Source organism: Perca fluviatilis, chromosome 14 (assembly GCF_010015445.1).
Source record: "Perca fluviatilis chromosome 14, GENO_Pfluv_1.0, whole genome shotgun sequence".
Taxonomy (NCBI): Eukaryota; Metazoa; Chordata; class Actinopteri; order Perciformes; family Percidae; genus Perca; species Perca fluviatilis.
The window spans coordinates 15,983,942-15,996,443 of NC_053125.1; the positions used below are offsets into that span (position 1 = coordinate 15,983,942).

Here is a 12,502-nt window from a genome sequence, read left to right on the forward strand (position 1 = left end):
CATATTTTGGTGATGTGATCTTTGAAACTCCACACCTCAAACCACAAGATTTAATGCAGGCTTTTTGCTAAAAAATAAATAGCCTCCAAGCCCAAGCCGAAAAACCCCCTGATAACATCACTATGACAACATCAGGGTGATTTTTTTCAGACTTTAGGAAGCCACAGAAGACATTCAGGATAAAAAGAATATTGTGTGAACAGTAACTGATGTGTAAAAATCGGTGGCGTGCCCCTTTAAGTTTTGAACATGATAGTGTTTGTATAAAAACGGACAGATATACCGATTTACTTGTCATTTTAATAATCAATTGTGTTGCTACAACCTGTATTAAGAGAAAATCCACCCATGTGTTCACATGTTCTCCCATGTAGTGTAACTAACTACCATTTTCTACTTCAACAACCTGCTTATTCTGTACAAAATGCCTGAATTCATCAGTGGACGCTGCAGTACGTCTGCTGCAGTACCACCGGCTTTCATCTACAGGCTCCAATTCACACCATTTCAAACTGAACACATGGTAAGCATAATCAACAGATGACCGTGTAATAAAAACTAAATGACGGGATTCAAGGAGTATGACACAAGAGTTGAAGGGTCAGGATTTTAAAAATGACACATCTGAGCGTGAATGAAATGATAACCGTGGCGATAATAAGCAGATTAATATGGTATATACATCGTGAGATAAATTAACAAGAGATGAACAAATGCAACTGAACCGTTTTAGCATGATCAAAACAAAACAAAAAATAACAAGATTTCACAGACAAATCCAGTTTCAAAAAAAAGGATCATTATGAAACTGAAGGACATCCTTGAGATAAGGCTTTCAAATTTCTAGCCCTTTAAGATACAGAAATACAAAATCCGGACGGAAAGACGGAGGTTAGACATAATCGTAACAAATACTGTAGCTCCAAAGTCTCAGAGAGTGCACATGACTCGGCCCACATGAGTGCAAGGATGAACAAACATCAAATGCGCTGTATTCCAAAATCATATTAAAGTCCACTTTAACCAGTATGTAAAAGTATTTGTGTATGTAAATCAATGAACTTGATATACTTGTAAATGGAGTATAAGTTTAGTTTCATACATCCTCCAACTGACACACAGGACATGTACAAACTCTTCACATGATCTCAAATTTCAGGATGTTTTCTAGCAAACCAACACCCTGTTTTCCTAAGACAGAAGAAAGCATTTGACTTCATTGCACCGTCATCTTCAAATGTACAGTAACAGTCAAGTATCAACCAACAACGAATGTTATTCAAACCAAAGCAAGATTGTGTGTTGTAGACATTCAAAAGTGTTATTCTCGATGAATAAAAAAAAAACATAATGGCAACAATCCTGTTATGAGCGTCGATTTAATAACTAAACATGATATTGTTATGTTGGAGATGTACACCAGATTTGTTCTAGCAAATACTGTACTAGCATTTAATAAAAGCTCAAAATAAAATAAAAATAATAAACGTCTAGGTTGTAAGGTTAACTACACATTCCTTTTGTCTACATTTCTGCTGCTATATGAGGCTACTTCTCTGCAAAGATCCACTGCACTGATGGCTACTTCCAAAATAGTAGGGAACAGTTTGATCAAACCAAACCAGCCTGTTATGTACAGTCACAGTTGTTGCATTATGTGCTTTTTATATGCTTGCTTTGAGGCAGTTCTACACTTTGACATTTAGTGTTTTACAAATGTAATTTATTATCATTAATGCTGCTTCTTTGAAGAAAAAAAAAAAAAAAAAGACTCATTTTCAGGTCCAAATTTATGTTATGCTTCCATACTTTCATTGTCTTAAGACAGTGATAATAATGTGCAAGCTAATAGTTGAGCAGTACCGATAAATGGTAAGTGGAGCCCAAGCTGCCTGCAGGTCAGGCCACGGTCATACTAATACTGAACTAAACGTGAAAAATGGGGCAGCGGTGTACCAAATTAAAAGAAGAAAGAAAATGTAGCAGGACATCTGATTGAAAGGAAACTAGCGAGGTGGTTGCTCCATCAGGACTCCGTCTCAAAACATGTTCCTGCAAATTAAATTACAGCGGGATACCAACAGAGGGAACTGTAGCAAAGTTTATGTCATAGTCAGCGCAACCAAAAAAAAGGAAAAGCACCTCACGAGTCTGATCAAAGCAGGGGCATTTCCTGCCTGCGCCGTCAGTAATGTGTAATACGTTGACTGTGCGTGGATTCGTGAGAGTGCTGGAAAGGTGGAGCGGACGCACGCAAAAAGGCTTTTGTTAGCAGTCAGTGGAGATTTTGGCTGAGAGGTCCTGGATGCGGCAAGCGCTGCAGCTCTTACACAAGATGTGGCCGTCCAGCGGGTAACAGCCTCGGCCCTCCCCTTCAGAGGACAGCAGGAGCCCACATTCCTGATCAACGCAGACACTCCAGTCAGGTCAAATAAACACTCACATGGTCTCATCCCATAATTATATGCAGAAATTGAATAAATCCAGTACATTCGGGGCACTCTAAAACACTTTAGCTTTTACTGTAGAAAATGTGGTAATTCAATCCTACATTTTGATTTTTGCACACATATCATGATGTTCATGATGTTATTTTGCCTTTCATGACTGATATAATGTGACTCCTATATGATCTGCTTTAATAATATATTTTTTCAGTCCTTTATTCTTCAGTTAAAACTGAAATTTTAAATGAACAAAGCCTGATGTTTCTGGTATTTTGTGTTATATAATCTTGTCCAGTTGACTCACCTCACAGACGTAACAGTTAACATGGAAGCTGCGGTCCAGAGCGACTATCCTCACCGTCTCCTCCTGGCCCTGTTCGGGCATTATGGGCTCACCGCAAACTGAACAGCGAGGAGCGTACTTCCTGCCAGGGAGAACAAGCGTCAACGTTTACGGGTTAGTGGACTTGCCTGTCACTTCTTTTTAAATAACCTCAGTTCCAAAAGAAACCCAGGAATAACGTCATGGCGTTTGAATGCCTTTTATACCTATGGAAGTCATCAATGCAGTGTATCTGAGAGGTTGCATCCACGGTGAAGGGCACCCCGTCCAAGCAGCAGTTACAGACCACACATGTGAAACAGCGAGGATGGTAGGCCTTTCCCATGGCCCGCAGGATACGGTCCAGGATGGGCTTGGAGCACTTTGAACAGCGCTCCAATGTACTCTGACAAGAAAAGTAGAAAGAGGTGTGTGGATCAGAGTAGCAATGACTGCAAGTTGTTTGAATGAAGTATGAAGTTTAGTTCTAGTTGGACAATTTATGGTGTTGTGGCTGCTGTAATACGTTTTCTTTACTCTTTATTTTGTGCAAAGTAGAGTATGTTGTGTGTGGACATTGGACCAGAAGCTGTGGATGAAATTACTGTTGTATTGGTGTCATGTGATTCTGTGTGGTCAATCACCAGACCAAGCTCAATCTTTTAAGATTGAACATTAGTCTGGGGAGTCTGCTCTGTATTTTCTACCGCACAGCGGCGGATCAACGGGCATAGCTCCAATGACTCTGTTCGCAATTGGATAGTCCTTCAACCAATCAGACCAACGATCCGGGTGACGTAGCAGAGACAGCGGCATCAGCGGCTTGCTGCGCTTCGGTGGCCGCCATGTTGAATGTAAACAAAAAGCTGCTCGGTCGCGTCTCTATCGCCATCGTGTTAAACCCGCCAATAGCGCGGCAGGTGGATAAGCCAGTTTGTGATTGGTCCCCGCAAAATTTGTAACGAAAGCAGGACAGATAAACCTACAGGTTTCCAGGCTGAGCTGCAGGGCGAAATCAAATCGCCGGCAGATCGGGCTGGGTTTACCCAGTCTACCACTTAGTGGCATGACACGTAAATAAAATTATCATATCAAATCGCAAGAGAAAGTACAGTAAACCAGGAAGTAAAAAAATGGAAATCATAAAAAAAAAAAAGGCATCGTTTTATTTGTTGAGGGTGCTTTACTTACAATGTAACAACTCTCGCAGTAACTCTTCTTGTCGAGGGCGTAGAAGGGTTGCCCTCGGAGACGGGCGTGGCAGGTGATGCATGTGAAACACTCCACGTGGAACACCTGCTCCATGGCGATGCAGCCACTGCCGTCGCCGACCACGTTGTCACCACAGCGGGCACAGCGGCCTGAAAGTCAAAGTGTTGTGTATCGGTTTCATTTGAAATGCCAGAATGCAGGTTTTGCTGTGTCATTCATGTAATGAGTAGCGGCTGTACCAAAATAGTCCTCCACGGGGGGGTGGTTCATATCATATACCAACTTCTTGGTGAGTCGATCCAACTCTTCCTCAGGCCTAGTTGTTGCTATTCCCTGCTGGAAGAAAGGAGGATACGAACAAAGATAAGAAATCATTCCCTTCATAACCAAGGTTAATTGAATTTTTTATGATTTTTAGGGCTGGGTATGTACTGTACATACAATGTCTGCTCAGAGTCATAATTCTTCTCTTTTATCAGATATGATTTAATTAAAATGTTATGTTATTGTATTGCTGCTTGTGTAAAATGAAAACTGTTTTGTAGAAAGGCATGTTAACATTTCATAAAGAAAGGTTTTTAAAAAGGCAGGTAGCATACTGGCCCTAGTATTCAGAAATGTCAAATGATACCCAGCCCTTATGATACTATATTTGTATGTATGCTTTCATTCAGTACAATAAATGCTCACACTGCATTTCAATCTTTTAATTTGAGTGTGTGAGACACTTTCCAATGTTCCAATTTCCTTTAAAGCTCACATTTAATATATAGATATAAGTGTCCCTACCTTGCTGGACTGATAAGCAGGACTCTGTGCTGCCCCTGACCCTGTTTGATTATTTTCCATCCCTCTCTTGGACAGTGGAACCTGGTTAACTCTTCCTCCAGGTCCTGAGCCGCTCCCCTTGTACACCGCCTCAGAGTGCATCTCCTGAGCTTGTGAGCTGGGATGTGAAGGGTACCAGCCCTGCGGACTTGTCTGAGTCTGGGGAGGGGGGCGTGACACATGCTGGCGAGGAGGGGGTGGTGTGTAGGCCTGTTCAGCCTGCCTGCCTGTCTGAGAGTAGGTGACAGGCTGCGCCGTCTTGACCTGGACGCTGAACCTGGGCCCAGTAGGAGTTGAGGCAGTGGTGTAGGAGGCCGGGACGGGCTGAGGGTAGGGCTGAGAGAAGGGCTTAGGGGTTGAAGAGGGGGAGTAGTAGTCCTGCTGGTGGGAGGTGGAGTACTGAGGTGACTGGTGCTCGCTGGGGTAGGGGGGCGCTGGGTGGTATTGGCTCTGGGGATGAGGGGGGTAGCCCCTGGATGGTCGACCCTGAGGAGGGGCTGCGCTCTGGTGTGCAGGCTTGTAGTGATCCCCTGAGAGGTACTTGTTGTAAGGCACATTGTCGTACAGCTGTGGGGAGAAAATGTATACAGTTAACCCTTGTGTTGTCCTCGGGTCAAATTTGACCCATTTTTAAAGATCAGAAATATGGGTTTCGTACAACCAAATAGCCCGAAAATAACATGGATGCATGGATGTACGTTATATGGATACAACGTTCTCCCCAGGTAAAATTAATGATTACTTCCATTGAGTTTGGGGTGTTTTATTCAATTTTATAGAATTTGAAAAAAATGTTTTAATGGTTTTAAAACAGTATCCCGACTAAACTTGTCTTTGACATAATCTGTGATTCACTCAACATTCTCCAATATTAACTATTAGTCAAAATAATTCATAATTTCAGTTTTTTTAACTCCAAAAATAGGTATAATGTCATAAATTAGGTTTATTGACCATGAATTAAAAAAGCGTCGAAAAAAAGTGACAAAACATTTATAAAAAAAAGCGTCAAAGGCATCGAAAAGAGACAAAAAGTCGGTGGGGGGGGGGGAAACGCCAAAAAAAGTTCATTTTCAATTTTGACCCGGAAGGACAACAAGTTCATGGTTGACGGGAAGACAACACAAGGGTTAAGTACCAGTGGCAAGATTTGCACAATGATTATGAAAGTAACTAGAGTAAGGTAAGTATGTCAGTAAAGTGTATTGGCCCTACTTGTGTGCTGGAGTCCTGTGGGTGGCTGTCCAGATCTGCGAGCATACTGGTGAGGGAGTCGATATCAGCATCAATTTTAGAGTGATAACTCGCTTGCTTTTCAGGACCACGGTGCTGACAACAGAACAGCATAAGAAACATGTTAATACATACACGGACTGTGCATTAATGAAAACATCATAAGATCTAAACTTTTTCCTGCTGTGATCTCTTTTACCGTGTAAAGGTGACAGCTAAGAGGTTTCTTTAAAGCCAGAGGTCCAAATGTATGCACGTAAAACAACTCAAGAGATATTTTATGAGATGTTGTTGTTATCAGCAAAGCTACAGAAAAATGCACCCACCATCAGCTCATAGCTGTCCATGTGAGGGCTCCAGATACGGTCTTCTTTGGGACCATGGGGAGGGGGGTAATAGTGATCGCTCGACGAATGATGAATGGGCCCACCTTTAAGTTAGAGAACAGATATCAAAAAGACAATTTTCCCAAGTCAACCAATGGACAACAATTTACTAAATTCTTTCAACTAAAACTCAGAGCGCAGTTATTTCCTACATACTATGACCTACAGATTGGATATATTGAGGGATTGGAAATTAGGGGGGAAAAGAAGAAAAATTAAATAAAGTGATGCTATTAATGTATTTATTTGGATCCGATTAGTGAAAGTACATCCAAAGGACTCTGGTTCGTGTCTAGTGGTCTTCTTACCTGTGGGTCCAGTTGCCATGTACCTGGTGGCCATCCCTCCTCCTCCTCCTCCTGCTCCTCCTCCTCCTCCTGCCGCTGCTCCGTTCTGGTCATAGGGGCCATATTTTGGCCGGAAGTCGGATGTCCCTTTTTTGTTGGGGGCTCGGTACATTGCTGACCCGGCAGAGTGAGACATCTGGGGCACAGCTCGCTCTGGGCTATCCAGAGTCCTCGGAGGAAGCCAGGTGGGACCGGACATGGCAGGGTTCTGAGATCAAAAAGAGGAAGGAAAATGTTTCCGCCATGTCGTTTTTGTTTTTTTAAATAAAGTTTATATTGTAACATGACTGGAACACGCATTTATTTTTCAATACTGACTTTGCTTTGCCCGATATCAGTTGACTGAGTATGCATGATTTTCACCTTTCATCCATAATTTGCATGAGCACAGCTGTCGGCTGCTGTGTGTATTTGTGTCATAGGTAACCAATGGAAACTAAGGGATGCTTCAGAGTTTGTTTCTTATGGCAACGGGGGAGGGACACAGATTAAACAATAGGCTTCTAGTTGAGGAGCAGGAAGAGTGCAGCCATTCTGAAAGGCTCGGGGATTTCCAGCAGGCTCACACATTGCTCTTAAAACGTGTGTGCGAGTGTGTGTTTGTGCACTTTGAGACAAACATGCATGCAAACGCTCTCCAGCACACAAACTCGTACACAGATTCACAAACAGGTGCAAATCTGTGGTGACCCCTCGCCTGTTACCCGCCACAATGGTTATTGTCTTTGGGTGTTTACACACTGGTATCATTGATTTCCAAATGAAGCGGAGACAAAAACAGGGCAGGAAATGTTGCGTAATGATATGGGTCTGTATACACGTGAACACCTGGCTCATAATAACAATATATTACTATGTACTCTCTGTGGGATAAATAACAACGCTGCTGCAGCACACAGCTGAGCCACAAAGTGCTGACTTGCACCGAAGATACAGGGGTCTTTAAGGAAATACATTAATTATTAATGTGAGAGATTTATAGAAACTGTCACAAATCACCTAACAAGGAAAATAAGATCCTTTATTGGGGGCAAGCAAGCAAACAAATATTGTTCTTCTCTCTCTCTCTAATTGAGATATATATATATATATATATATATATATATATCTCAATCATTCTAAATTGAATACCACTGGGGGTTAGACAAAGTAATATCCCTGTGTGCTCTGGTAACCTCTGTTGGCATCTGACATTACATTTACCAATATTATAAAGGAAAATAACAATACAAAAATACAGTTAACTGATCTATTCTACATGCACAAAGGAAGCAAGCTTAATTATGTACTGTTGCATCCTTTTTTGGAAAGCCACTGTGTGACTGATGCAATTGACAAGAAAAACAAATCAGTATTGTCAGAGTGGAGAAATGAACGGCCCACTCAGACTGATTGCATGTGGGCAGTGTGGCCATCATAAATCCTTGTTGGTAAGAGGATTATAACGATGGATGAGAAGATGATGTAGACATACAAAAATATAATGCTTGAACATGGCATTTAGGTCTTTTGGTTGGTTGAATTTTATTATCTCTGTTCACGGGGTTGTTATGGTTATCATTAAACCAGTATCAGCATGGACTTGACTGACATTTCACAGTGACCACGTGGAGGAAAGAGTGACCACCACCTCCACAATGGACCTGATTTAAGCCTCTGAATCCGGATGAGCACCCACTCAAATCCGAGGATGGCTGGGCCAGGAAAATAATCTCAACGGTTTTATCACTGTGCGTGCTTTAAAGCCAATTAGGAGTTTGTTTTTACGTAATTTAAAAACCACATAGCTCGTGCATTTGTTCTCATATTATTTCGGCTGGACCTCTCGCTGGATGCAGGAGGTGTAGCTGCTCGTGACATGTCAAAGTTGATGACAGTCACAAGTGTCAAGCACGAATAACCAAATACGACATCCGGTATTTTTTTAAATTGAAAATAAAATGACATACCTTAAGCCTTTCAGCAACACAGAAACCCGATTAAAAAGGCAGTGGGCCTACAGCTGAAATAACTGGTATCAAATGCAAACCTATTTCACGTTAATCCTCACGGACTCATATTCTCAGCGTTACACACGGGTCTTGTCATTCTGTAACACAGGGTATTTTTTCACGCTTTTATTTTGAAGGCAAGATGCTCTGGTTAGCTTAACTGTACATATTCTATGTTTGTAACAATGTAGCTAGCGATATGGGCTAGTTAAATTGAACAAAATAACAGGAAGACAACAGAACTTATAAGGCAATATGGGTAAGGAATTAGGATAAAAACCATCCGTAAATTCTCCAATAAACATTATCAACCTATTAGCATGTCCTACCTTTTACAGTGACTCTCCTCTTCCCTTCAGTCTCATCTACAAAACAAGAACAATATAAAATTGGTAAAATAAATCACAGACGTTGCATTAAAGACAGATAGCGTCATTTTCTTGTTTTTAATGGTAACGTTAACGTCTCGTACGAATGAAAAGAGAGACTAGCTATAACTGCTCAGTTGGTCGTCCAAATCTGTCCTTTGTGCGTCACATATGTGTAAAACATACTACTTAAGTAATATAATAACCCATCATGAAGGATAATTCGCAATAATTAACTTTAATAACAGGCTTGTTTACTTGTTTGCTAGCCTGTTTTGAACTCGAGCGAAGCTCGTGCCTTGCCTCCAGGCTAACTTCAACACAACCGAATAGGAAACAACGAAAAAACCGAGACCTACCGCCTGAAATAAGCCTCACAAACACAATCTATGCCTCTTTTTAAATCTTCAAAGGTCAGTGAAAGTTGTCCCGAGATAACTTTCGTTTCGATTTAGCGTCGTTAACCTACTTTGTGACGGATCCAGAGGCCTTTAGCAGAAGCAGCAGCTCCTCACTGCATTCCCGACGTGTGACGTAACTGCTGTGTGTGTGTCTGTGTGTGTTGGGGGGGGTCACATGAATTTTTTAAAAATAAAAGTACAAAACTCGACCAAATGTGTATATATTAGCATAATACGTTTTTATTGTAAAATACCATAACCATAAATTCTAAGCAAGATTATTTTAGCTTTTTGGGCTGAATTTTATGTTTAAGAAATCTCCACTTCAGACTTCAAAGTAAAAAAAAAACATTTGCCAAATATTGAAGTAAGATTAAATAAAGCTAAATACAGCTGAAATAAAATGTAATTTATTCAAGACTAGGGTATTACAACTGAAAAAAAACTCAGACAAAACAAAAAAGCATGAAACATGAAATATGTAAGTGTATGGGTGCATCAAAGTGTTGCCTAATAAAAGTCAGATTATGTTTAAATAGAGCAGAGTACATCCTGCTCACGCCTACCAGTTCAAATATTATAATAACGAAAACCTTCTCTTTAATCTTGTCTGAATGTTTTTTCTTTTCCTTTTTTTAACTTAAAACAACAGAGATATACTTAAAAATACTAAAGACTGCAATAATATTACAGTAAATTATTATTTCGAGATAAGGCTAAATAGAATATTAATCATCCCAAAATACATAGTAAAATAAATAAATTACATAATCTTATATGCATACAAATGTCCTCTATTTACATGTATGTACATATTTACTAAAAGTTAAATAAAAGTAAAATTTGAAAGTAAAATAAGATACAAACTAAAAAAAAATACAAATGAGTGTGCAATATACTGTATAAAGTATTAAATAGTAAAAAAAAAATGGGTATGTTTTTTTTCTAAATACACTGTTGTTTACCAGCCTGCAAGCAGCAGTTAATATGGAGGTCAAAGAGCTTGCTTTATTATTTTGTGATTCAAAAGATTTGGGTCAACTGTCCCTCTCCTGTTACCCCCCACCCTTTTTCTTCTTCTTCTTCCTCCCACTCAGCACCATTTTGGAGGCCCACTGATCTCCCTAAGGCACTTCTTCAAAGGAAGGGTTTCATAACTTGTTTATTTTTTTATTTCCCCATCTATCTCTGCCAATAAATGGACAAACAACCGAGGCTGGGATATCCCAGCTTCTTCCTCCTGCTCCTCCTTCCAGTAGCTCTGTGCTTGTTTGCCCTTATATGTCCACCGTGTTCGGCAATCACAGGAAGCGGCAGTTGAAGCAGATCTGTTATTGTTGTCGGAGCCATCAACATCTTTGGCACCAACTGGGGGGTTTGAAGTCAAAGCATGGCTTCAGCCCATATACGTTATCAGATAAAAAATATAGTTCTGTCCAGACTAGAAAGGAAACCACAAAGAAGGGGAATCCCTGTCTTTGTTCTGTTTGACGAGGAGTGACAGCAGTTAAATGGATGTTGAAATATTTCATTTGCTCTTGAAATTTCACAAAAGTGTGTTTGTTCTTCATTTAAGACAAGAAAGTTAAGAAAGTTCTTCAATGATGATGGTAAATAGTACCAGCTCTGCATTTGATCAAGAACATGGTCGGTGGGTTGCTGATGGGCACTGACAGACGGGGTAACATGCAGGAAACCACTGAGAGTGTTGCCAAGCCTTGCCAACGGGATGGACTCAATGGCTTCCGCCTATTGGTGAACCTGTTTAGTAATGTTCTCACTTTTCCTCAACCGCCCCCCTCATCCGTTCTTCTCACAATGCCTGGAAGTAGCTGAGACCTACATCTCCCTCTCTGTTTTCTTAATCGTTGTTTTCCTTTATGGTTTTTCCTTTTTTTTTTTTTTTTTTTACAAAGCCTACAATTGATCAGACCTCCATCCAAACAAATAAAAGCACAAGGACACGCGCACAAGCTGTACACCATGCAAACACTTTACTTCCGACTCATATTATTTAAAGCATTTAGATCCAAACATCAAGGTCATGTTGTCTGATTATTATTTCATGTTTGACACATTTGCTTTTCATAAACATTATAAGATTTTTTTTTTGTTGCAACTCAACATTTAAACTAGACCTGCACGCAGGTATACCTAGGTCCAAGCATACAATGCCTAAACAAGTTTCTGCCTTACAGCCCACTGAAGTTGCAGCTCAATATTAAATACAGTATTTCATATTTTTCTTTGCCAGTATAGCTAGATTGGGTTCAGTACTCAATCTTATCAGTGAAAATAATTTTCTCTCTATTAATCAAAGGTCCACTTGCTTCATCCAGCAAGTGCAGGCATGGTTTATCTCAATCAGCCTAGGAGATTTCTCTCATCTTCCTTCCATGTCTCCTGTGAAATACTTTGATGTGAACACACAGTTCATAGTTCACTTGTGCGGTGCCTCGATTAACTGTCCTGCGCCTGGTATTCTGTGACCCCCTAGGCTGTACTGAGAATGAGGTGACTTTCCGCTTGTTTTTTAGTTATTCATGACCTCTGAGCCCTTATCCCCTCGCTGCTTTGCCCCCCTCCATCTCAATTCCTCCTCCCTTGTCTCCTGTTCGCTTTATTATTGACGGATGTCCTGCGCAGGCGTTTTCATCCATGTCTCTGAGCAGCTTTGCAGGATGCATTCAGAAGTGTGTGTGTGTGTGTGTGTGTGTGTGTGTGTGTGTGTGTGTGTGTGTGTGTGTGTGTGTGTGTGTGAAGGGCAGTTCCTGCACATCTGTCGGCTGCATTGCTCTCAGTCGGGGCGGGGTTAAGGTTGTTTTTCACCACCAGGAGAAGGTGTCTCCCATCTAGAACGATCGTTTTGGTCTTGCTTCCTTCCTTTTGGTCCTCATAACACGACGCCTCTGCTCTCAGGCAACAAGCCAGAAGTTTCCGGACGCTGTTGTGGAGTACATACTAATG

The 12,502-nt window shown here is 40.9% G+C and overlaps 1 protein-coding gene across 3 annotated transcripts; it reads right to left on the reverse strand.

Annotated features, from left to right (window-relative positions):
- Positions 1–280: 280 nt before the first annotated feature.
- trip6 (thyroid hormone receptor interactor 6) lies at positions 281–9,697 on the reverse strand. 3 transcript variants are annotated; one of them, XM_039821471.1, is made up of 11 exons: positions 9,604–9,697; positions 9,096–9,131; positions 6,737–6,983; positions 6,369–6,472; positions 6,025–6,138; positions 4,771–5,376; positions 4,221–4,314; positions 3,961–4,130; positions 2,997–3,175; positions 2,752–2,872; positions 281–2,400 (listed from the first exon to the last, which is right to left on the reverse strand). In XM_039821471.1, exons 3-11 carry the CDS (start codon positions 6,972–6,974, stop codon positions 2,269–2,271), a joined length of 1,758 nt encoding a protein of 585 aa, XP_039677405.1. In that variant the 5' UTR covers positions 6,975–6,983; positions 9,096–9,131; positions 9,604–9,697; the 3' UTR covers positions 281–2,268. The 3 variants fall into 3 exon arrangements, with proteins under 3 accessions (XP_039677405.1, XP_039677403.1, XP_039677404.1); XM_039821469.1 differs by having other exon boundaries at positions 4,221–4,317; XM_039821470.1 differs by lacking the exon at positions 9,604–9,697 and adding an exon at positions 9,494–9,588 and having other exon boundaries at positions 4,221–4,317.
- Between the last annotated feature and the right edge of the window lie 2,805 nt (positions 9,698–12,502).

Coding starts and splice junctions, on each gene's coding strand:
- trip6 (XM_039821469.1), bottom strand. CDS start 6,974: ATGTCCGGTCCCACCTGGCTTCCTCCGAGGACTCTGGATAGCCCAGAG. Junction 5,377..6,024: donor CACAGGACTCCAGCACACAA/GTAGGGCCAATA, acceptor TTCTCCCCACAG/CTGTACGACAATGTGCCTTA. Junction 4,318..4,770: donor CTGCTTATCAGTCCAGCAAG/GTAGGGACACTT, acceptor CCTTTCTTCCAG/CAGGGAATAGCAACAACTAG.